The 26,953-nt window shown below is 41.1% G+C and overlaps 1 protein-coding gene across 1 annotated transcript; it reads right to left on the reverse strand.

The window, feature by feature from the left end:
* Window positions 1-12,796: 12,796 nt before the first annotated feature.
* Window positions 12,797-22,611, reverse strand: LOC141167075 (uncharacterized). The gene is made up of 2 exons (XM_073654415.1): window positions 22,458-22,611; window positions 12,797-16,182 (listed from the first exon to the last, which is right to left on the reverse strand). Exon 2 carries the CDS (start codon window positions 16,178-16,180, stop codon window positions 14,111-14,113), a length of 2,070 nt encoding a protein of 689 aa, XP_073510516.1. The 5' UTR covers window positions 16,181-16,182; window positions 22,458-22,611; the 3' UTR covers window positions 12,797-14,110.
* Window positions 22,612-26,953: the final 4,342 nt, after the last annotated feature.

The raw sequence follows: 26,953 nt of genomic DNA on the forward strand, positions 1-26,953 counted from the left end.
CCATGACTGTACCTGGGTTTTTTTCCAGATGCCCAAAAGAATGCTATCTTCCGGAAAGTATAGCGCCTACTGTAAAATCTGATGGAACCGGGATGTCTTTCAGGGTTTGGCCCCTTATTTCTATTGAATGTTTAATATTAATACTACAAAATAAAAGGAATTTTACATAATTATCTCTCTCAATTTTACGGTAACAGTTTGGGGAAAACACTATATCTTGTTCCAGCATGAGACAAAGTGAGCTCCATAAAGTCATGGTGCGATGAGTTTGGTCTTGAGGACCTCTGGGAGTTGCCCAGATGCCTTGACCTCAATGTCAGATCCAATATCAGCTTTTGACTCTCACAAATGCTGGCGCAAATTTCCACAGACACCCTCCAAAATATTGTGGAACGTCTTCCACATGAGGACGTCTAAATATTTAATAGCCCTCTAATCGGGAAAGGATCTAACAAACTAATAGTCAGGTGTCCACATATTTTGGCTTCATAGTGTGCGCATGCGCTAATAGGGAATATTCACAGGGTTTGTCTACTTGGGTCAATTCCTTAAAGATACCCACCTTCCTCTCGCAGGCTTGATCATGTGACCCAGCTCTGTTTAATATGCAGAAGCTTCTGGAACAAACAGTCGGCCAATGACTGCAGCTCTAACAGTCACATGGGAGTGGGAGGAGCTAAATCCTGTGAGGTAGTTAAGGATTGAAGTGACAGTTGGTGGTCAGACATTTTGAGAAGAGGAAGCCATTTTGTAGGTGAAGGAGTTACCTACCTTCCCCCCCTGACTGCTGCGCTTAAAAAAAAAAAAAGGGGACAGACACAATAAGGGGAACTGATAGTCTTCATATTAGGAAGAATTACCTCAGGGCAGAAGCAGAGCACAGCGCTGAGGAAGAAATATTCAGATTTGATGAAACCAGAGGTTACCAAGATCTGCCTGTGCCGGTACACAGCAGTCTTCAACCGGGCGTGTCATCCTGTTACCTCAGTTCCTTACCATTTGTGAATACGAATTTTCCCCATTATCCTCAGTAAAGAGACTTCTGTTTAAGTTCTTAATGCTTCTTTATAACTGGGGCTCGGGTGCACAGACTACTACCACCATCATCACCCTCTCCCTGGAGGCATTTACTGTAAAAACATTATATTGTGGAGTTTCATGTGAGAGTGTAATTTGAGAAGAGAGGACTCTTCTTCTGACAGAAAACTGGCCACAGCGAGGTACATTGTATACTGCGAGGAGTACAGCACCCTGCCATACACCACATTTGGATCTTCATACACAACAGTCCTGGAGTTGACAGAGAATGTTTGGTAAACATGAGCCCAAATTCCATCGGTGAAGACTAGACAACAGAAGTGATCATATGATAATGATCAGACATGCATTACAGCAGTGGGGGACAGGAGAGCAGCTGCAAGTATGTACCAAGGCAAAGAGGTGGATAAAGCAGCACAAAGTGCTCATGGACTGAGGCTACCACAGTTGGAATAATCCTAACCGAAGTTTTACCTCAACCAAGTAACCCTAACCGAATGTTAACCCTAACCGAGTAGCCCCAACTAAAGACTGACCCTAACCAAGTAACCATAACTGAAGATTGACCCTAACCAAGTAACCATAACCGAAGATTGACCCTAACCGAGTAACCACAACCGAAGATTGACCCTAACCGAATAACCACAACCGAAGATTGCCCTAACCAAGTTACCATAACCAAAAATTGCCCCTAACCGAATAACCACAACCGAAGATTGACCCTGAGTAACCACAACCGAAGATTGACCCTAACCGAATAACCACAACAGAAGATTGACCCTAACCGAGTAACCACAACAGAAGATTGACCCTAACCGAGTAACCACAACCGAAGATTGCCCTAAACGAGTAACCACAACCAAAGATTGCCCTAACCAAGTAACCACAACCGAAGATTGACCCTAACCGAGTAACCACAACTGAAGATTGCCCTAAACGAGTAACCACAACCGAAGATTGACCCTAACCGAGTAACCACAACCGAAGATTGCCCTAACCAAGTTACCATAACCAAAGATTGACCCTAACCGTAACCACAACCGAAGATTGACCCTAACCGAATAACCCTAAGCTAAGATTGCCTAGTTTAATGTATCTCAATCTTGGGTGCACCATATGTGTGTTCTGTTCAGAATCACACTTTCTGAAATACAGTTTTTTTTAGAATACTGTGGTTTGCAAGACCCTAATCTCTTGTGGTGTTTCTGAGCAGGAACTAGATCGCCATGTAACCCTATTTATTCCATATGGTTGTAAAATAGACATGTAAAACTGGCCATAGAGTTTACCCAAGACTTTGAGTATTTTTGGATTTTAGCATGTACCATCCTTCTTTTTAAATATATTGTCATCCATAATACTTAGAACGGTCACAAGACTTGAACCTCCTTTGGTTGTTTTGAACCAAACATATAACCCCAATTACATATAAGTTGGAGCTCTGTGTAAAATGTAATGGAAACAAGAATGCATTGATTTGGAAATCTCTTATAGCCATATATGATTCACACCAGAACATAGAACAAATAAGAAGATGGACGTTGGACATTTTTCCATTTCATTTGAAAAAATTAACTCATTTATAAATTGATGAGTGAAAAACATCTCAAAAACTTTGTGCCTGTAGACGTCACGAAAGTAAGAAGAGAATTGCTGGAGTTTTGGGTGAGAAATGTTGTCCCATTCTTGTCTGATGTAGGATTCTCGCTGCTCCAAATTTCGGGGTCTTTGCCGTATTTTCGTTTTATAACGCCCCAAATGTTTTCTGTCCTTGAAAAGTCTGGACTGCAGGCTGCCGATTCATCACCTGAACTTGTTATTTGGGAAACAATACTGCTATGGATGCAGTATGTGGTTTCGCATTGTCTTGCTGATATATACAAGGTCTTCCCTAAAATAAACAAGTCAGGATGGTTCACATGTTCTTCTAACACCTGTATTTAATGCTCAGCATTTTTAGTGCCTTTCATGTGTAAGCAGCCTCTGCCATAGACAGTAAAACAGCCTTGCACCATCAGAGATGCAGAACTATGTGTTGATAACAAGTTGGATGGTTCCTTTCCTCGATAACAAGCTGGAAGGTCCCTCTCCTCCTGATTCCACAGGACATTGCGTCTGTGGTTTCCATAAGGAATTTCACATTCTGATTCGTCCAACCTGTTTTCTATTTTTCCCCAGTCCATTATAAATGAGCTTTGGTCCAGAGAAGACTGGACTGGATTGTGTTGATATTTGGCTTCTTCTTTGCATGATAGATATTTAACTTTCATTTGTAAATTGCACAGTGAACTGTGATCATCCACATTGATTTCTGGAAGTTTTCCTGAGCTCATGTAGTGATTTGCGTGACAGAATAATGCCAGGTTTTATTGCAGTGCCACCTGAGGGCCTGTAGATCATGAGCATCCATTATTGACTGTCGGTCTTGTCCCTTGTCCCTCTGAATCTTCTGATTATAATATGTACTGTAAGTGATGGGATATTCAAAGTTTTTGCAATTTTACGTTGAGGAACATTCTTCTGAAATTGTTCCGCAACTTTTAAACTCAGTCACAGATTGGTGACATCTGACCATCTTTGCTTCTGAGAGACTCTGCCTCTCTAACATGCTCTTTTTAAATATAGTCATGTGACTTAGTTGAAACTTGACCCTCCAGTTATTTTTCATCAGAACCACTTTTCAGCCTTTTGCTCACCCAGTCCTAACTTATTTTGAGACCTGTTGCTGCCATCAATTTCTAAGTTAGTTCACTTTTTTTTAAATTAAATGGAAAAATGTCCAACGTTTAACTTCTGATCTTTGTCCTATGTTCTGCTGTGAATAAAATATGGTATCAAGAGATTTCAAAATCATTGCATTCTTTTTGTGTAATTGGGGTTGTGGATCACACACCATATTCTGCGTGTAATAAAAAATGTATAAAACCAACCAAACTTTTGGATAGTTTTATCTTTTAGCATGCTTAATGCTTCTTCCTGACACCGGCTAGAAGTTTTGTTAATGTTTTTGTGGAGGGCATGAGAGATTGCTGATCGCTATACAAGCATTTCCGGAATTCCAAAAAATTGCTAATAAAAGAGGACTTATGCCCGACCTCACTAACCTATATACTCATGTGACATAGAGAGATGTAGAAACATCAGCATCACCCATGAAGCATTACCCACACAAGTTTAGTATGGGATCGGTCTTTTGTTGCACCACTCACTGCCTAATTGCAAACCTGCTTTGGAAACCATGTTAGCACAAGGGTCTTACCTGGAAGTTTATAGAATGGGTTTCCATGGGAGTTGATTTAATCTTTTTGGATTGCCCTTCACCATAACACCCCCAAAAATTGACCGTTGGTTGGTGGACCTCTTACCTAAACATGAAGAGCCAACTGAGAGCTTGGTGATGGAGAAAGTACATTGGTTTGCTTTTCTTGATTTGGTCTTCTTAGCACAACTGAAGTGATATCTTAATAAAAAAATTTAATTTTTGAGAGAGCCCCTTTCTTTACATTATGACAGGACTAATGGAGAAGGTTTATAATGAAGAAGAAACCAAAAAGAAGATGAAGGATGAAAGGAAAATCTGAGAATGGCTTATATGTTATGATCCGCAACAAGTACTAAGGAAAGATAGGGGAAAGCTGTCCCTACAGTAAGACTAAGCTGAATTCCTATGATGTAGCGGGCTGCCTCTTCCTAGTGAACAGACCCGCCTTAGTCCTCGGCTAGTCTGAACGAAGACCTATAGCATAAGGGAAGGGGTCCCTAAAAGAGCTAAGGACTGGGACAAAAATGGGACACCTCCTAAACAGAGAAGTTGTTGCAGAACACAAAAAGACAAACTGACAAAAAGGTACTAGAGGTCCCAGAAGGACCAAGCGAACTGACAGAGAAAGGCACTGAAGCACCAGGCTAGAGAAACAGTCAAACACTGAAGTCCAGCACAGCCAAAAGGGCGGAGCTGGAATATAAAGGCAGATGGTCACGTGACCGCAAAACACAAGATGGAAAAAACAAACAGGAGGGTTCTAACACTTATTCCATACATAATGCCTAATTCAGGAAAGGACCATAAAAGTTTAAAGTTAGGTTATTTTTTTTTTATTTCCAATGTCATAAATCTTACAAATACTGTGTTTTACTCTTCCAGTTAAGCTTACACAATGTTTGCCTCCATGTGGTTCTTTTATCGGGGGATATTTACCTACTAATTTCACTAATCTTTGGCTCCATTAAGGCACTGCTCTGCTCAATGACTCTAGCTTAGCTGCATTGTTTGGTTTACATTTTCCCCCCAGGGGGCAAGAGACGATATATATTGTACAGCTGGAAGAACATAGATTTATTCACCAGTAAGAAAATGAATTATACAAACCTATACCGCAAAAAAACGATATTGACAGGTGTGAATAGGTTGTACGGAATTCTCTCACTATACATATAAAGTATGATCACAGAAATGTGGTAAAATATCACTGTACTGTTCGATGGGTTATGTAGTGAGCTGTCTTAAAATGTATGAATATGCCGGTCCTTGTAGGAGTAAGTGGTTCCCCACTTAGTGAAAGGAATACAGACAAAACACTGGCAACTGTTCAAGTGGAGCTTGAATCTTTTTTAGAGACTTGAACAGAGGTAGACAGTGGGGATGAGCAGACTTGTGGATGTTCGGGTTCATCTGGATCGACCGAACTTTACTGCAAAGTTCAGTTCTGGGACCAGAACTCTACCCAAATTTGAACCAGAACCCCAACCCCAGGAGTTAATGGGGACCTGAACTTCGAAGCTGTAAAATGGTTATAGTAAGGGCTAAGGGGCTGGCAGATGAAGCAGCGTGACTTTCTCTTCTCCCGGAACTCTGAACACTAAAATGGACTTCTGGAAGAAGTCCATGTTCAGAGTTCAGCATCGGACACCGTGTCCAGTCCTGAACTTTAAAGTTTGGGTTTGCTCATCTCTAGTAGACCGTATACATTAACTAAATTACACTGACAACACTTTGCTCATACTTCCGACAATCCGATGGCAAATACCTCAGCAGCACTTTCTTCATACTAAAACATAATCTATGTCTCCATCACAGTGTGGCGCATTCACAGTTCTGGTCATGGTCCCATCTCACATCACCTCTTTTGGTAGCAGTATACTGCAGTAGTTCTTGTGTGGCAACTTGCACAATCTTGAAGCTTTCACACTCAGTTACCACATTACAGTGACTCATACACAGATACTTTCTTCTGGCTGACTCTGATATGGTAAGCTTCTCCACGCTCAGATGTCAGCACCCAAGCATTTCTTGTGTGTCCATATTCAGAGGCAAGAATAAGCCTCTATGCTCCCCTCCATTGTGTCGTTGCTGTTATGGTGGCTAATCTTCGCCCTGTTGGTGTATTCACACTTCACTCACCGAAATAAACCTCCATGCTCCACTCTCTGGTGGCAATCCTCATCCTTGGTGTCTCACTCAGAAAGACTTATCTCTTGTAGCTGGGCAGAGTGCAGGCTGAAGCTTCTCTTTGGCCCTATCCAGTCCAGTCAGGTGGCCCACTAGTTGGCAAATGTTACTTTTCCCTATTTGCTAGCTTTTATTTTGCACCCCTCATTGTGCTACCCCCCACCCTTCCTGCCCCTGTCTATCAGCTCATCTGCAAGTCTCTCTCTAGAAAGATACATAGCAGAATCTAGCTCACTGTTCACACCCAGAGGCCATGAGCAAGCATGCCAGTGCTAACTCTACTCTCTCAGTGACTCAGCATATGACATAGCAGCTCAGTGTGTTAACTCTTTATGCCATGCATTTATCACTTCAGATTTCACTCCTGCTACTCGGTGGGAAGCTGTCTGAACAAGTTAGACCCCGGGCAATTCTCCGACACAATGTAATGATGCACACGACACCAATCCCTCACATCACACACGTGACACCTCACAGGATCTGTCACACAGTTGTTGCAGCATACATATAAGCATCTAGAATAGTATTAGTAACAGTCTTGTACAGTTCAGTATGTAGCAAGGGGGTTCATTTTCAAGAGGGTGGTGAACCCATTTTCTACCCTCTTACAAGCAGAAAAGCTTGAGGAAATATTTTTGTGTATCATCTTCCCTTCTTTTTTTTTCTTCTTTTCCTTCACTTACGCTTTCCATTTCCTCATCCCCCACCTGCTACTTTTTCCACACCCTTGTATTCTTGCTTTTTGCCATTCCGCTACTTTTCCTTTTCATCCTGTTTCTCATCAACTTTTTCTTCCTTTTACCTTTCCTGTTATTCCTTGTTGTCTTCTTTTTCTTCTTTCCATCATTCCTTTTTCTCTTATGTCTAGTCTTCCTGTCCTTTTCCTCCTCTTTCTTTTCATTTTCCCTTCTCTTCCTTTTCCTCTCCTTTTTCATTTTTTTCTTCCCCCTGCCTTTTTCTCTTCTATCCCTTTCTCATATCCTTTCATTTCCTTCTTCTAATACCTTCTCTTCTCTCTGCGTTCGATTCTCCATTCACCTCTTCTTTCTTCTCTTCGTTTCTTTCTTTTTCTTTTTACTCCCCTTCTTCCTTCTCTCTTTCTTCCTCTACCTTTAATTTTTCTTCCCTTCTTCTTTCTATTTTCCCTTCTTCTTCTTGTCCCCTTTTACCCTCTTATCTTCTTCTATTTTCTTCTCCCTTTCCTAATTTTTTTACTTTTTAAGTTTCCCTTTTCTCCAGCATCTCATCGTTCGGCTTGTTCTTCTTACCCCTTCTTCTATTTCTTATCCTTCGTATCTCTATTTTTCATGCTTTCTCCTTTTTTTTTTTTAGGACTGGACTTCTCCACAAATAAATGTTATTTTATCTTATATTACAATGTAATGACATAGCGGTCCCCCAGCATCTTCCCCTGAAGCTTTACCTAGATACAATGAATTGAATCATACTTACTATGAATTTCTTCGTATATCAAAAATGCTGTGGTGAAAAAATGAAGGTCAGGAACTCAATCTGACGGCCATAACCCGATCAACTGGAAATTGACCGGAGGCTTTGACAAAAGACAACAGATCATAGTGAACAATAGGTGTTATGGCCTTGTCGATCGAATCTATTCCCTCTTCTGAAAGAATAGGTATTTTTGTAAAGAATTTAGCATTGCTGTCAAGGTCTTTTGGACCCGATATGCAGTCTGCAAAATATCCACAAGACCGTATCCAGAAATTTGGTATAAACAGCTTATAATCTGTTGGACAGCAGCGCATAAGCGACATTTGCTTGGTATCAGTGCTGTGATTGAATAGATGTAGATAGAACTTTTATGAATTTGCACTTACTACAGTGCTATTAATATGATGACCGAAAGGACATGAAAGTGGCCGAGATGCATGTAGGGACCGAAATTGGTACCCATCCCTCATTAAAACTATTTTTTTTCCAGTATACACAGGCTTGGACTGGCCCACAGTATAACCGGAGAATCTTCTGGTAGGCCGCCCCTGTGAAGGAGTACTAATAAGTAGTGCTATTACACTTGATTCATAATTTGCAGAAAAATGTATAATCTAATCATTCATTACATTCATTAAACAAGCAAGCCAAATTAATATTACATAGATGGAAAAGTAAATTTCTGTATTGGGTCCAGGTTATTTTTGCATGTAACTGAAGAGTGGACCCCAAGAATCAATGACACTGGCAGGGCCTTTGCCAATCCAGGCCAACACTGTATATACGTGTATGTGGCACTTTGTTAGTCATTCTGTAAAGGGAATGACTGGGTAGCGGGTTTTGTCTCTAAGGATTTTGGACCACCCCGGACTGAAAAAGACTATACAGCTAAGTGAGAGCCACTCTTCATGTGGCATCTGCGCAGCTTCTGTTGAAATCTCTACTCTTGGGATATGCAGATTGCTTTGACTATGCACCTCAGCACTGAGAAATGTTACGGCATGAAAGGTTTTCAGGTTCTAGAAGTAAACAAGAATGTCCTGGTTTGACTCCATCTAGTGCCAAATCATCATCCTCCTTAAAGGGGTTGTCCACTACTTAGAAAACCTTATCTCGATCAACATAGGTCCCCCACAGCTGTAATCGCCTCCGGTGCGGGTCCCTTCGAGCAATGTTGGCACTGGCTCTCCTGGGGCTTTGCAGCCAATCAGCAGCCACTTACCTCTCACTTTCTTCTGACGAAACTGACAATCAGATGTGAGACCTGCTGCTTCTTTCTGAATTCCTACGGATGTCAGTTACGTCCGAAAGAGGTGGGAGTGATTGCCTGCAGGGCTTATGTAGCATAATAATGTCACACAAGCCCCGGGAGAGCAGGCACTAACATAGCTGGAACTTGTGCCATCACCAGAGGTGAGTATAGCTGCTTATATTTTAAATTGGAGAACTATGGTGATTGAGAAGGGGTTGTCTGAGTAATGGACATGTACATTTAACATGCTACCTAGTTTCAAGAGAATTATTTTTTTGTTGTTTTTTTTTGTTTTCAAAAGACAAATGTATAATTAATTAAGGTGTCATTAGTTTAAAGCAAATCTAGACTTGTAATTTATTAAGAAGTTCAGTCCTGGAAGGTTCAGATAGAGGTTTGGGTTGATCTAGGAGGGATGACTTGGTCTTGCTTTGTCTTCATTTCGTAGAGAACTCGAGACTAAGAAAAATCTTCCTTACGTGTGACATCCAAGGACAAATGCCATGTTTTTATTTTTTTCATCTGATTTGAACAAAACCTTCTAGAAAAAAGAAAACGTTGTGTAAACTTGGAGGTATAGGAAAGGCCCTATGCCTTTCTGGGTGCTGTTCATACCTTCGACAGCATGGAGTCATAATAATCCGTGTTCATGAGACCAATGGACCATTTCACATTTCCATATAAAGACTCTCTATCGCTAACCAACCTCTTCCTGGGCTGGTGGGAGGAGACCACGGTCTTCCAAGAGGACACCTGGTGGAGTTCCAACATTCTTGTATGCGCCAGGTTTATTGATGATGTGTTTTTGCTTTGGTCTGGGTTCGATCTTTTTTTTTTTTTTTTTTATTGAATGCCTTAATGACAATGGTATTGGTATGAGATTTATTTCAGAAATTAATGACAATGAATTAATGAATTACCATTTTTGGATCTCATCATCAGTAGAAATAAACAGGAATTTAATCACACGAACATACTGTAAACCCAGTGCCACTAATGGTCTCCTGAGGTGGGAAAGCCACCACCCAGGGACACTCCTGTCCCCCTAAAATCAATTATCTGTTATTTGAATGTGCCTATATAATTCATAGAATAGCTGTGTACTTCATGATCACAACAGTGTCCAGCAAGAACACTTTCTGCCTTTTCCCAAGAGGTGTCTTCGGACAGTCTCCCAAAGGTTTAAGAACCTAGCTAATATCTCTACGAGATCCTGGATTTCTACCAGACCCTGGATTTCAATAACTCAACCAGACGGATGCTATTTGTCTAACGTGAAATCAACCAGAACTGTGTTACTACCTTTTAGTCTGTTTCTCAGAAGATAAAAGTCCTTCGAAAGACTCTATGGTGTTACTTTTATGGTCCACATATTGGAGAAAAACGTTTTATGAGAAGGAATCCACAGGTGTTTATGTGTTAATGACTGTAGTAAGGAGATAGCAGTGTAAAACCAAAGGGAAGTTTGAGGATGACTACCTATTGTAAAAGAAAACTCAACTCGGAGGCCTTTTTGGAATGTTCCCAGTAGAAGCACATGTAGGCTGAAGTTTGTGTCTTCTTTTGGATCCATATGTGGTTCCGGCACTCTAAACAATGATAGAGAGTCAATGGATATTTCAAAAAGGTGGATGCTTTAATAGATTCTCCAAAACAAGGGTTGCTCATAGAGTTGCAACTTTTTGAAATATCCATTGACTCTCTATCATTGTTTAGAGTGCCGGAACCACAGTTGGTATCACATAGAGGAGTTGAGTTCCTGGCACCTTTCCTTTATTAGTTGAGCCTGGACTTTATATTTTTGTGCTTCTTTTGGATCCATTGAAGAAGATACGTACATAACTGGATCCAGTTATTACACTGACTCTATTAGGCACTTAAATTTTGCTACGAATCTGTGAATAATGATTATATTAATTAATCAGGTGTCTCTTAAGAGGCTCGTTGAGTATCTAAAGTGTCTGTAAAACCTATTATGGTCAAGGGGTCATTTAGCTTTTAGTATAGTCTCTGTACGGTATGTCATCGCATAAGGTCAAAACTCAAGTTATTACCCTTTTGTATCTGACTGAACTTTATCTTCTGAAGTGAGGCAAATGCATAGCTAAGTTATGCCCATGTCATGTGGTCCTTCTGTAGAAACAGGGGTATCTAAATAGCTCATTCTAACTGTAGAACTGTGCCAACTTCTTAGAGAAGGCGCCAGATCTTAGCACCCTTTACTGTGGCACCCCACACTTGTAAAGCCCTTTTATGTTACTGAACCTTTAATTTTTGTGTTATTTTGACCTCATCGCAACCCTTTTGTCTGTACCACTGTTACTCATAGGTAATCATGGGCATAAACATTGAAAATGAAAAAGTTTTAATCTATAATCCAAGTCTTTCCATAAAAATCGAAGATCCATAGAATCTAAAAAATGCAAATCCTTAAGACAATTCCATCCATTACAAACGTGATGAATACTAATCTATAATTTATTTATAGACTATCCATAGAAGAAAATTTAAGGCAACTCTATTGACTTCTATTTCAAAAACATGGATCACAGAAGTCAACAGAGTCTTAAACAAATGGGTTCTCAAGTGAATGCTATTGACGTCTGTGTGAAGAATACAGAACACAGCAATTAATGGAGTTTAAATATATGGGTCCTTAAGACGACTCTATTGACTTTTAGGTGAAGAATATAGTTCATGGAGGCCAATATGACTCCATTGATAGACTTGTCTACATTAGATTGAGGAGAAGAGATACGTAATATGGATGAATCTAAAGCTGGACACTTTATGGAAGCCAATATGACCCCACTGATAGACTTGTCTACATTAGATTGAGGAGAATAGAGATACGTAATATGGATGAATCCAAAGCTGGACACTTTATGGAAGCCAATATGACCCCACTGATAGACTTGTCTACATTAGATTGAGGAGAATAGAGATACGTAATATGGATGAATCTAAAGCTGGACACTTTACGGAAGCCAATATGACTGCATTGATAGACTTGTCTACATTAGATTGAGGAGAATAGAGATACGTAATATGGATGAATCCAAAGCTGGACACTTTATGGAAGCCAATATGACCCCACTGATAAACTTGTTTACATTAGATTGAGCAGAATAGAGATACGTAATATAGATGAATCTAAAGCTGGACACTTTATGGAAGCCAATATGACCTCACTGATAGACTTGTCTACATTAGATTGAGGAGAATAGAGATACGTAATATGGATGAATCCAAAGCTGGACACTTTACGGAAGCCAATATGACTCCATTGATAGACTTGTCTACATTAGATTGAGGAGACTAGAGATACGTAATATGGATGAATCCAAAGCTGGACACTTTACGGAAGCCAATATGACTCCATTGATAGACTTGTCTACATTAGATTGAGGAGGCTAGAGATACGTAATATGGATGAATCTAAAGCTGGACACTTTTTTTTTGTCTCATTTCTCATTATTTTTCATTGGAATAATTAGTTGTCTTACCGTAATAATACAGGAGCGTTTGCATGTAGAGGTCACCCCAAACTGTTTTCTGTATCACCAGGCCCACAACGTTTGCATGGGCCAAATAACAACCATAACTCATAATAAAATAGTTAGCTTTATTTCCTTAGCAAAAGTATTCATATGATATGTACAAAGTGGAGCAGAGAGAAAGCTCGTTTATTAGCAAGGAACACCAACAGCATCACAGAACAGGCTACAGCAGCCAAGACACTGGATGGAGAGGAGGAGAGGGGGCATGCAACCAGAGTTAGTCCAGGAGAAGAGGGGGCAACTCTGACGGGAGCGGAGGGGGAAGGGGCAATTTTCCCCATAAGTACAAGATCTAATTTTTTTTTTTACTTTTTTTTTCTGTATTGTGGGGTTAATGGGACTACAAACATTGTGCTCAATAACGAGAGACGAATTTTACCTCCCAATTTTTATGGTATGTTTTAACCCTTAGGTTGATAGCGGAACGTTGTCAGTGCATCTGTCACCTACGGACAGTGGAGACAGGTATATCCTGGGCTTAATTATCATCCCAGGTTTTGATATATTTACATAGGATTATTTTGGATCACATACCAACCTCTTAAACATCGGTATGTAACGGTGGGTAGAGTGGGACAACAGGCTGATAAATTATTTCAGCACCTGGGACAGCACCATTTGTCAAAACAGTCCTTACAATAACTGGCCTGTATCTTCTATGGAAATATGTGATGTTCACGAGGCAAAGCGAGCCTGAAGATAGCTGTCTCCACTGTGCGGAGATCACGGACCTTCTATATTTTACATATGTACCTCCTTTAGATCATCCTAAGGGTTAAACACTTCGAGTTACCTGTTCTTGGACATATTAATGAATACCAAGATTAGGAAACTTGTATAGTGCAATAGTTAACATTTTTTTTTGTTAAAATACAGATTCCATTGAACCTGGATTTGTAAGGCTGGGAAAATCCATGTTTTGACTTGGGATTGTGGAACTGACCAAAACACAAGCTCAAGTCCAGATCCTCAAGCATACCTAGATACTACCATACTACCCGATTTTAGGCATACTCGTAAGTTAATGTGTTGAGCATTGGACCAGTAAACTAGTTTGTGGGGTTATCTTTAGTAATCTAGTCTTCTAACAATACTGGAGAGCAAATGTGCTATTGCAGATTCAGTTATTACACTGACACTATTAGGCACTCAAATGGAGAGCTTGCTATATGTGGAAATAATTATTGTATGCTGAGTTGACTTAAGTTGGCCTAAATGGATCCAACTGAGATTAGTGATGGTGAATGAGTCGTACTTCCACTTATTTTCTCACTTGTATATATAATGGAACTGGACTGGATTTTCTTACTGGGTCAAATTGTTAAATTATATTTGACTGGGATTAGGTCTGGGATTATATCACTGGAACACCTCAGGATGGGTCAGCAGGATCCTTTCAATATAGTTCTCCATTTCCTCCTGCTTATCTTGGTCATCGTCAAAGTAATCGTTCGGCTGGGGGATAGGAGGTTTATAATAGTATCTCGGAGGGTTCTGGAAGGTTCTAGGCCGGATGTAGTTAGTGTAAGGGGCTGGTCGTGCACGATATCTACGTGTATATGGATCCATAGCTTTTATCCAGCTTGGTTGTGATGCCTTATTCCAGCTTGGTTCCTGCATCTTGTTCCACTTTGTGTCTGGCAGGTTGCTCCAGCTTGGCTCCGAAACTTTATTCCAATTAGCCTCTGACACCTTATTCCAGCTTGGATCTGATACCTTCCAGCTTGGCTCAGATACTTTATCCCAGCTTGGTTTTGACACTTCATTCCAACTTGACTCAGGTACCTTATTCCAGCCAGCCTTTGGATTCTCATTCCAGCTTGGTTCGGAAAACTTATTCCAGCTTGGCTCAGACACCTTATTCCAGCTTGACTCAGACACTTTATTCCAGCTTGGCTGGGACACTTTATTCCAGCTGGGCTGAGAAACTTTATTCCAGCTTGACTGGGACACCTTATTCCAGCTTGGTTCTGACACTTTATTCCAGCTTGGTGAGGATACCTTATTCCAGCTGGGCTCAGACAACTTATTCCAGTTCGGCTCCGACCCCTTATTCCAGCTTGGCTGAGATACCTTATTCCAGTTTGGCTCCGATACTCTGTTGAAGCTCGGATCAGAAATCTTATTCCAGTTGGATTTAGAAGGCTTAGTCCAAATTGGGTTTGACAACTTCTTCCAGGTAGACTCTGATAGTCTGTTCCTATTCCAGGATGGTGAAGAAGACTTTTTCCAATTCGTGTCTACTTTATTCCAACTAGACTGTTGGTCAAGCTTTCTTCTGGGGTAGTAAGCAGAGTCTGGCCATGATTGTGGGGGGTTCCTTATTCTTTCTCTTCGTCCCAGAAAATCATCTCTTGCTTTCTTCTTCTTCATCCTTCTCCTCTTCCTCTTTTCCACATCATTAATTATATCAACTACATCATCAGCTGGCAGATGTAAGCGACTAGAAAGCTCGATTAGTTTATCAATAGTTTGTGGATCTACTTCTTCTATATCATCATCATTTGACCTTTTACTTTGAGTGTTTCCCTCTTCTTCGTCCTCGAACAATGGTCGCTGACCACCAACAAAATCATCTACTGGATCATCTTGTTCATTCTCTTTTTCATCCTCCTCTTCTTCTTCATCATCATTTTCACTTCCATTTATTAAGTATTGAAGTAGAAGGTCTTGGGCAACATTTGCAAGTTTTTCATCTTCTTCCTCTTCCTGTTCTTCGGCCAACCGTTGAGAAGTGTGTGGAACAGAATTTAAAGGGCTTCTTTTTTCCTCCTCTGTTTGTTCTTCAAAGCCTAATAGTTCTCTTAGCTTTTGCAAGTCCTCCCTCTCAAGGCTGCTCTCTTGCAGGGGATCCTGTTCCTTTTTAGAAGGAGGCTCAAAAGCTTCAAGTTCCTGTAGCAATGACTTTACACTTTCCATATCTTCTCCATCATCCATCTTTTCACCTTCTTTAATTGCTTCTTCTTTGTCAGAGCTTCGTGTTCGACTCCTTACTCTTTCGGTCTGGCCTTCCTCATCCACCTTACTTATCTCTTCTTTTACAAGCTCCTGACCAGTAGGGGGTACTTTTTCGGCTACAGTAGAAGGAGTTTGCTCTCCATCATCTGGGTTCAGTGCCTTTAGGAGAACAGCGGCTAGTGCTTTGGGACTAATGTCCTTAAATAGCTCATCCTCATCATCAGAACTGGATGGAGACTTAACATCATTGGTTGATCTCTCTTGGGTGGTTTCACTTTTTACATATTGGCTTTGAACTGGTGGTTGGGCATCTTGATGGACCTCAAGTTCTGTAGGGTGTGCAACCTCACTGTGCAATGTTCGATGGGTGGTCTGGTGTCTCTGTTCTTCAGTCACAGGAATGGCATGAAAAAAGGGGGCATGCGTTAGGGTAAGGGTCAGGATGAGAAGGAAGGGGGATGCGGGGAACATTTCTGTATGAACAGAGGAAAGGCAAAGTAGGCAATGTGTTTAATTGGAAGACGGGTAACATAATTGACATAAGTATGAATATAATTAATAATTAAATCAGACAAAGGAGATGGAGCAAACGAAAAAAAAAGATGAGCATGGAAGATGGAGAGGAGGGAGAGAAAAAGAGATAGAGTGTTTATTGGTTAGTGAAGTCATCACAGAATTACACCATTTTAGCTTATTGTTGAGATCAACCTCTTCCTGGAATCATCAGTGCTGGTTTTGAAGGGAGGGAGCGTTAGAGAAGAGCAGACAGAAGAAGATGGAGGAAGACAGAATGTGTCTGCATGGGAGAGAGAGGGAGTGCGGGGGTGGGGAAAGAATAGGGAGTTCCATTGTGGAAATCCTTTAGGTCTTTCCCAAACCCCCCTTTCTAGAATCATGCAGGTGTCTCCTCCCGATACAAAATTCTGCAGGTCCCTCTCGCTCCCTCCCTTCAAGAAATACTGCAGGTCTCTGTAAGTTAACACCTTCCTCTCTCTCTATTGAAATACGTTTTACATTAGCTTCACATTAGGCTTATCATTCACCGTGCCATAGACTTGGGCTTACCTTGGAACTATGTTTTATATATACTGGCAAATTTTCTTTCTCTCGCTGTCCCTCTGTGGTCAATACATGGTTATATTTTAGCCCTATACTATACATCAGTGGTTTCTTCCGCTTATAGACATGGAGGAAGCCACCTACTCTAACATGTTCTTTCAGGGTTTCTTGTCCTTAAGAATTCAGGGAAACCCTTTTGGAACATATTGCTCTGGTATGCCTGGCTGATAGCTTGTCAGAGAATATTCGCATGTTTTTCCTTCTGGATCGGTGTCACGGACTGAGCGCTGTCTGACAATCTGGGATTCCCTGAAAGAACCTCTTCCTCCTCCCTTTCTTCCAATCCTTTTAACTGTTGATCTGACTCAACCTCTTGAGCTCCAGATTGTGCTCAGTGCCGATATAGACCTGCCATACCTTCTGTACATGTACGCCATTATAAAGCACATCTAGGGCTAATCTATTGGCCTTGGAGACAATTTATCTGCACTGTGTGCAGTTTCTATAGGAACCTTGGATGAAGATGCTGGCAGCCCGCCTCCCTTTTCTTTCCCCCATCCTCTGTACACACGGGGATGCTGCACCAGACACTGCGGAGGAATCATTATGTGTGTGAGTGGGAGGTTGTCCCCCATTCCCCAACCACCAATATCGAATCCTTGCCCACCTCTTGGAACGAAGGATTCCCCCTCTCCTACTACTCTCAATGGGGATGCCCTGCTGCCTTCAATATATGGAGGGGGAAGGAACACGTACAAACCCATTATCAGCGGGGGATTAACCATTTGCTGAGGACAGCTATGCAGATATATTTAAGGACCTAGTGAACCTTCTCTGAAATGATAACAATGTTACGCCTAATGCATGAAAATGAAATTTTTATTGACTACGTCTCACCTATTCTCCTTACTATATACAGTATATCAGTGGTGTCTTGCTGTGTGGTTGTCTTCTCGTGTCTCTTCTTACCTCATGTGGCCTTTCCTTCCTTCATACCTTGTCTGGTCTTAGATTTCCAACTACATATTTTATGTTCTGTCTTGTGAGGTCATAATCAAGTTATTTTTTTCTTTTTTGGCTGATCATATTTTCAAGTTCATACCACTCGTTGATTGCCTTATCTTTATCTCTATCTTTGTTGGCCATTTCCTGCCCATCTATGTAACTTCTCTCTCACTTCCGTCTACGTGCTCTCCGCATCCTTCCTGTCGACATCTTCTCTAGCACCTGCCACTGAACATTTTTTCCATCTTCTTCCCATTCTACATATTCCTCATCACTTGTCCATCTACGTATTCTGTATCTCCTCCATATCTGTGCGCTTCATCTTCTGTCTTTACGTCTGGTCTATTTTATCCCCGTCTACGTTTGCTCCATCTTCTGATCATCTACCTATATTACATGTTCTCCATCTTCTGCCTACTTAGATGTTCTCTAGATCTTACCCATCTATATGTTCTTTATATCATGTCCTTCTTTTTTTCTCAATCTCCAACAGATCTACATAATCTCCATCTCTTGCTCATCTATGTTCTTCATCTCCTTTTCATCTTATGTGTTCTCCATCTCCAGCCTATGTGTTCTCTAAGCCATCTACATGATTTACATCTCCTGCTCTTCTGCCTGTTCTCTGTATAATATCTATCTAGCCTACCTATATGTCCTCCATCTTGTCTATCTATATGTTTATCTCCTGTCCATCTATGTTTTCCACATCTTCAACCAATGAATGTGTTCTGCATATCTTAACTATGTAGGTATTCTCTATCATCTACCCATCTTATGTGTTCTCCTTTCTCCCATCCTACGTGTTCATCTTCTATAGCCTATGAGTTCTCTCTCTCTTGTCTATGTGATCTTCATCTCCTGACGACGTGTTCTACATTCCTTGCTTGTCTTCTTGCTTTTTATCCTATGCCCATCCTGTTTTTAATCCATTGTCCATCATACATGTTCCTAATCCCTTGCCCATCCTATGTGTTCCTCATCTACAACATTTTCCATTCCCTGCCAATTCTACCTGTTATGCATTCTCCATCCTAGATGTCCCTCAAAACCTACCCATCCTATGCATTCTTCATCCACAGCTCATCGTGGGTGTCCTCCATCTCCTACCTATCCTATACATTCTCCATCCATTGCCTATTTACATGTTCTTCATCATCTGCTTATCTTACGTGTTCTTCATCTCCTCTGTACTATGTCTTCTCCATCCCATGTCCATCCTATGTTCTCCATCCCATGTTCTCCATCTCTTGCTCATTCTATGTGTTGTTATTTTTCACTTGTTTGCTTTTACCCTGTTGCTATATGTCATCCACATTCTCCTGTGCTATAGCTACCTCTGTATTCTCCACCTCCAGTTGTGTTGGTGCCATCAACCTTTGATCCCAACATCATATTGACTTATGTGTAGGTAACCCATTACATGCTTTTCGTTTGATGCCACCACCCTATCCTTGCATTCTTCTCCATCCATTACATCTCTTTACCTTCTTCGTATTTCAGATAAATTTGCCACATTCATCATCTATTCATGGGATCTCTATCTCTTCTTTCTCTCTACACAGTGTTCACCATCAGTTGCATGTTCTATATTGATTCCTACTCTTCTCCTATCATTCTTGAATCCTTATTTTATCCATATTTGGCTACTCTATGTTCTGTGTTTCCAGCTCTTTCTGTATTCTACAGATCCAACTCTACAGCTACGTGTGCAGATATCACTGCTCTTCCCGTCCATGCACAGGAATGTAATCAACTACGAAAAACATAAGAGTCTATTAGTGTGGGTGGAAGATGTCCGCATACACCGGCTGTAGCAGTTTGCAGTCAGACGTAGTCATTATAAAACTGCACATGTCAATATTGTGTCAACAGCCTGAACCACCAAAAGCTTCACAAATGGTGCCCCCGGAATTAATCTTATACTTCTCAGAGAATATGTTTTGCTTTATTCCCTTTCCCCAATAATATATCAAACCCTTCTCCTACTCTACGTCTTTCTCCAAGTACTTCACTGCTAGGTCCATCCCTACATTCTCCATTATCTTCTCCACATTCTTTTCGTTCACCACCCTCTGTGATATCTTTTGCTATTTAACCCTTTAGCCTATCCACAGGTTTGTATAGGAATTCCACTAAGCAATTGTCATTTTCCACTGTATCGAACTCTCTCATTGCCATATTCCCCATCTCCTGGTCTCTGTGTTGTCATGTATCTTCACATCTACTCTACGTTCATCTTTTGCTCTTCGTCTATGTCCATCGTCATCTTTGAGTTACTATCTCTGATCATCTCTGTCCTTCTAGGTCCACTATAGACTCAAAGTCTGTATTGCCCTCCGAATCATTGAATCCTTTTCATCTTATGTTCTCCTCTTGTCCATGACTACTTCTCAGCTCCTCTCACTTCCGGCACTCTTTGTCGTATATTATCTTCAGCTCATCACAAGCTCACACAATCCCAGAGTTTTCTGTCCCTTTGTTTCTTCCCATATTTTCCTTCCACTCCCCAGGGTGTCCATCTTTTTTAACCTACGTCAATCTATTGTTGATATGTCTCTCTTAATTGGTTTCTACCTACTGCCCCCTTCCGAGTTGCTATTTTCTACCTGTTGCTATTCCATTTTCAGTCTTCCTTTACTTCTCTCTTGGTTTGATTAGTTGGCATCATCATTTTTTTCCCCCTAAATACAAGTGTTGAACCCATCTAATTACTTTTTATCATCTCAGATCCCATGTAATCACCTTTTATCATCTTCGATCCCATGTAATCACCTTTTATCATCTCCGATCCCATCTAATCACCTTTTATCATCTTCGATCCCATCTAATCACCTTTTATATCTCCGATCCCATCTAATCACCTTTTATCATCTCCGATCCCATCTAATCACCTTTTATCATCTCCGATCCCATCTAATCACCTTTTATCATCTTCGATCCCATCTAATCACCTTTTATCATCTTCGATCCCATGTAATCACCTTTTATGATCTCCGATCTCATGTAATCACCTTTTATCATCTCCGATCCCATCTAATCACCTTTTATCATCTCCAATCCCATCTAATCACCTTTTATCATCTTCGATCCCATGTAATCAACTTTTATCATTTCTGATCCCATCTAATCACCTTTTATCATCTCCGATCCCATCTAATCACCTTTTATCATCTCCGATCCCATCTAATCACCTTTTATCATCTTCGATCCCATGTAATCAACTTTTATCATTTCTGATCCCATCTAATCACCTTTTATCATCTCCGATCCCATCTAATCACCTTTTATCATCTTCGATCCCATCTAATCACCTTTTATCATCTCCGATCCCATGTAATCACCTTTTATCATCTTCGATCCCATGTAATCACCTTTTATCATCTTCGATCCCATCTAATCACCTTTTATCATCTCCGATCCCATCTAATCACCTTTTATCATTTCCGATGCCATCTAATCACATTTTATCATCTCCGATCCCATGTAATCACCTTTTATCATCTTCGATCCCATGTAATCACCTTTTATCATCTTCGATCCCATCTAATCACCTTTTATCATCTCCGATCCCATCTAATCACCTTTTATCATCTCCGATCCCATCTAATCACCTTTTATCATTTCCGATGCCATCTAATCACATTTTATCATCTCCGATCCCCTCGGTCTCTATTAAAAAGTCTAGACCTGATGTTCCTCTCCCCTTCGCAACGACAAATAAATCATATAATTTTTTTTACAGTTATCGACATAAGTCATGGTCGGCCGATACATTTTCACACTTGACATGCCGTGCATCAGGGAACTTTTCTAGCCCGATACTAGCACGGTTCATGCAGCTGGCAACATCTTTATCCATCAGTATGTGAATATCTCAAGAGCAAGGGGAGGCGAGGGGGTAATGTTCTCGCTATAATGAGATGTGTCAGTTCATGCGTCATTGGCCCCCTCATTCATTAGTTGCATTTAAGCCTCTCTGCTCTGATTAAAGATTTTGCGTCACTTCTATTAAACAAAAAAACAAAACTGATTTGATTTTGCTTTTCGACAACAATCACAAATAAAATCACTAAACATTAAAAGAAAATTCCTAAAAAAAATGTTACATGCACAATGTTTCCTAAAATTCTTAATAAAATTCATCTTTTTTTTCCCTGCACGTAAAACCCTCCTCTAACGGCTGGCTATCAATCAGAATTCCTTGGCAAGCTCGGCAAGCATTCGTTGCCACTGGGGAGGTCTAGTCTACACAGTACCAATTGGATATGACGAGGATTACTGTATTTTTTTTTGTGCTGTGCATCGTCTCCTCGTACTGTACACCGATCAAGATACGGAGCCGAGTTCTGGAAACTGATTCCCGGCAGGATTAACTGAGCGCAGTATAAACAAGGGGGGGGGGGGGATGCCCACGTGGGAGAGTTCGGGCAAGAGATGAAAAGTTGACTTAAGAAAAGAGGAGGCACAGCTATAGGCAAGCACATAAAAATCTACGTAGAGCCACCGATGAGGACTGTATGGCACAAGGGCTACCGGCTAGCTTTACGCTTAGTTGTTGTATGCATATATGTTTCTCTATAGCCTACGCACATATTCAGCGGGTTACGATTAAGTCACAACATGCTATACTGCCCCCCACCCCATCCACCCTGCCATTCTCATGCATTCATTTATGTCTCACTTGTTCTCGGCAGTCTCTTGTTTGGTCTCTCTCCCTCCCTCTCTGTCTCTTTGTAGTCTTCAGTGTGTTGTCTCTGTGCAGTTTCAGCACCGGGGACAGCGGCGGCCGCTTTAAATACCCACCCAGCCCCTCGTCACGTGTCCTACCCAAGCTCTAGTGGTTCTGCCCTCTCTGACGTCAATGTTCATTCATAAGAATCCTACCCTAGCCAGGGGTGAGGGGGGATCGGCACGGGGCATGCGCGGGGCTGGCAGACTGGCAAGTGAATGGATAAGGGTAGGGAGGAGGGGTGAATGAGCGAGGAAAACATGAATGAGTCAATGATGAGAGAAAGGGGAAAAAAAATCATGAATGAACGTTTCCAGATTTACTCCAGGCTGCAGGACAGCGCTGATTGGCTGGAGGAGATCCAGACACCTATGGGAGATGTACATGTATCCATTTGCTTCAATTACATCTGTTCGCCTATAGCCGCACTGAGATTCGGACAGACACACGGAGCGGGCTGTCATTTAGTGTTTAACTCTTCATCTTCCCAGCATGGACTGCTCAGGTTTTTTTTTCGTGAACGCTCTGAGCAGAGATTATGCGGTGAAATGTTTACCTGCAGTCCCATGTAAGAGCACACACGACAGACCAGCCACCAAACATATAATCTCACTGTCAGTCCTACGTCAGAGCACAGAGGACAGACGAGCCGCCGTACCAATGATCTCGCTGACCGTCCGTGCATCACCTCTGCAACGTCTCCGCAATGTGATCATCTGGCTCCGGAAAATCTCCAGACCCCAATATTATTATTCTGAATGTTCCATAGCACGAAGGAGACGGAGAGCGAGGAGACATGTCTGTGCCCCTCCCCAGCATTGAAGGCACACGCCGACCGTTCACACAGACAGAGAGATGAGAGAGATCATTAATAGATAGATAGATAGATAATAGATAGATGATAGATAATAGATGATAGATAATAGATAGATAGATAATAGATAGATAATAGATAGATGATAGATAGATAATAGATGATAGATAATAGATAGATAATAGATATATGATAGATAATAGATAGATGATAGATAGATAATAGATAGATGATAGATAATAGATATATAATAGATAATAGATAGATGATAGATAATAGATGATAGATAATAGATAGATAGATAATAGATAGATAGATAATAGATAGATAATAGATAGATAATAGATAGATGATAGATGATAGATAGATGATAGATAGATAATAGATAGATAATAGATAGATGATAGATAGATAGATGATAGATAATAGATAGATAATAGATAGATTATAGATAGATGATAGATAGATGATAGATAATAGATATATGATAGATAATAGATAGATGATACATAGATAATAGATAGATGATAGATAATAGATATATAATAGATAATAGATAGATGATAGATAATAGATAGATAGATGATAGATAATAGATAGATAGATAATAGATAGATAATAGATAGATGATAGATAATAGATAGATGATAGATAGATAATAGATAGATGATAGATAATAGATAGATGATAGATAGATGATAGATAATAGATAGATGATAGATAGATGATAGATAGATGATAGATAATAGATAGATGATAGATAGATGATAGATAATAGATAGATGATAGATAGATGATAGATAATAGATAGATGATAGATAGATGATAGATAATAGATAGATGATAGATAGATGATAGCTAATAGATAGATGATAGATAGATGATAGATAGATGATAGATAGATGATAGATACTATATCGATAGATGTGAGAATGATACATACAAAGGTTGAAAGAAGACACAAGTCCTGGAGTTCTCATAGATACATAGGATAGATAACAGCTGGATGGAGTTGTTGGTCGGATGCACCAGTGGAGTGACAGCTGTATAACCTGTAATCACACACACATATATATATATATATATATATATATATATATATATATATATATATATACAGTATATACACATGTATATGAATCACTGATCTCTTTCTCCCTCATTGTCATGAAAGGATGAGGGCCATAACGTCATCATTGCGTTTGTCTCCATTGTACGACAGCCATGAGTGAGGGCACATATACACCTGCTCACTACTGTTATACACAGGTGAGGGCACATATACACCTGCTCAGTACTGTGTTATACACAGGTGAGGGCACATATACACCTGCTCAGTACTGTGTTATACACAGGTGAGGGCACATATACACCTGCTCAGTACTATGTTATACACAGGTGAGGGCACATACACCTGCTCAGTACTGTGTTATACACAGGTGAGGGCACATATACACCTACACAGTACTGTTATACACAGGTGAGGGCACATACACCTGCTCAGTACTGTGTTATACACAGGTGAGGGCACATATACACCTGCTCAGTACTCTGTTATACACAGGTGAGGGCACATATACACCTGCACAGTACTCTGTTATACACAGGTGAGGGCACATATACACCTGCTCAGTACTCTGTTATACACAGGTGAGGGCACATATACACCTGCTCAGTACTCTGTTATACACAGGTAAGGGCACATATACACCTGCTCAGTACTCTGTTATACACAGGTGAGGGCACATACACCTGCTCAGTACTCTGTTATACACAGGTGAGGGCACATACACCAGCTCAGTACTGTTATACACAGGTGAGGGCACATATACACCTGCTCAGTACTCTGTTATACACAGGTGAGGGCACATACACCTGCTCAGTACTCTGTTATACACAGGTGAGGGCACATACACCAGCTCAGTACTGTTATACACAGGTGAGGGCACATATACACCTGCACAGTACTCTGTTATACACAGGTGAGGGCACATACACCTGCTCAGTACTGTGTTATACACAGGTGAGGGCACATACACCTGCTCAGTACTCTGTTATACACAGGTGAGGGCACATACACACCTGCTCAGTACTCTGTTATACACAGGTGAGGACACATACACCTGCTCAGTACTCTGTTATACACAGGTGAGGGCACATACACCTGCTCAGTACTCTGATATACACAGGTGAGGGCACATACACCTGCTCAGTACTGTGTTATACACAGGTGAGGGCACATACACTTGCTCAGTACTCTGTTATACACAGGTGAGGGCACATACACCTGCACAGTACTCTGTTATACACAGGTGAGGGCACATACACCTGCTCAGTACTGTTATACACAGGTGAGGGCACATATACACCTGCTCAGTACTCTGTTATACACAGGTGAGGGCACATACACCTGCTCAGTACTCGGTTATACACAGGTGAGGGCACATATACCTGCTCAGTACTCTGTTATACACAGGTGAGGGCACATATACACCTGCACAGTACTCTGTCATACACAGGTGGGGGCACATACACCTGCTCAGTCACTACTATGTTATACATAGGTGAGGGCACATATACACCTGCACAGTACTCTGTTATACACAGGTGAGGGCACATACACCTGCACAGTACTCTGTTATGCACAGGTGAGGGCACATACACCTGCTCAGTACTCTGTTATGCACAGGTGAGGGCACATACACCTGCTCAGTACTCTGTTATACACAGGTGAGGGCACATATACACCTGCTCAGTACTCTGTTATACACAGGTGAGGGCACATACACCTGCTCAGTACTCTGTTATACACGGGTGAGGGCACATACACCTGCTCAGTACTGTTATACACAGGTGAGGGCACATACACCTGCTCAGTACTCTGATATACACAGGTGAGGGCACATATACACCTGCACAGTACTCTGTTATACACAGGTGAGGGCACATACACCTGCTCAGTACTGTGTTATACACAGGTGAGGGCACATACACCTGCTCAGTACTCTGTTATACACAGGTGAGGGCACATACACACCTGCTCAGTACTCTGTTATACACAGGTGAGGACACATACACCTGCTCAGTACTCTGTTATACACAGGTGAGGGCACATACACCTGCTCAGTACTCTGTTATACACAGGTGAGGGCACATATACACCTGCACAGTACTCTGTCATACACAGGTGGGGGCACATACACCTGCTCAGTCACTACTATGTTATACATAGGTGAGGGCACATATACACCTGCACAGTACTCTGTTATACACAGGTGAGGGCACATACACCTGCACAGTACTCTGTTATGCACAGGTGAGGGCACATACACCTGCTCAGTACTCTGTTATACACAGGTGAGGGCACATATACACCTGCTCAGTACTCTGTTATACACAGGTGAGGGCACATACACCTGCTCAGTACTCTGTTATACACAGGTGAGGGCACATACACCTGCTCAGTACTGTTATACACAGGTGAGGACACATACACCTGCTCAGTACTCTGTTATACACAGGTGAGGGCACATACACCTGCTCAGTACTCTGTTATACACAGGTGAGGGCACATACACCTGCACAGTACTCTGTTATACACAGGTGAGGGCACATACACCTGCTCAGTACTGTT

This window comes from Phyllobates terribilis, unplaced genomic scaffold, assembly GCF_046119375.1.
Source record: "Phyllobates terribilis strain yellow unplaced genomic scaffold, ASM4611937v1 Scaffold_11__3_contigs__length_659146591, whole genome shotgun sequence".
Lineage (NCBI taxonomy): Eukaryota > Metazoa > Chordata > Amphibia > Anura > Dendrobatidae > Phyllobates > Phyllobates terribilis.

What these genes read in the sequence shown, in the direction of transcription:
- LOC141167075 (XM_073654415.1), bottom strand. Translation starts at nt 16,180, where the DNA reads ATGTTCCCCGCATCCCCCTTCCTTCTCATCCTGACCCTTACCCTAACG.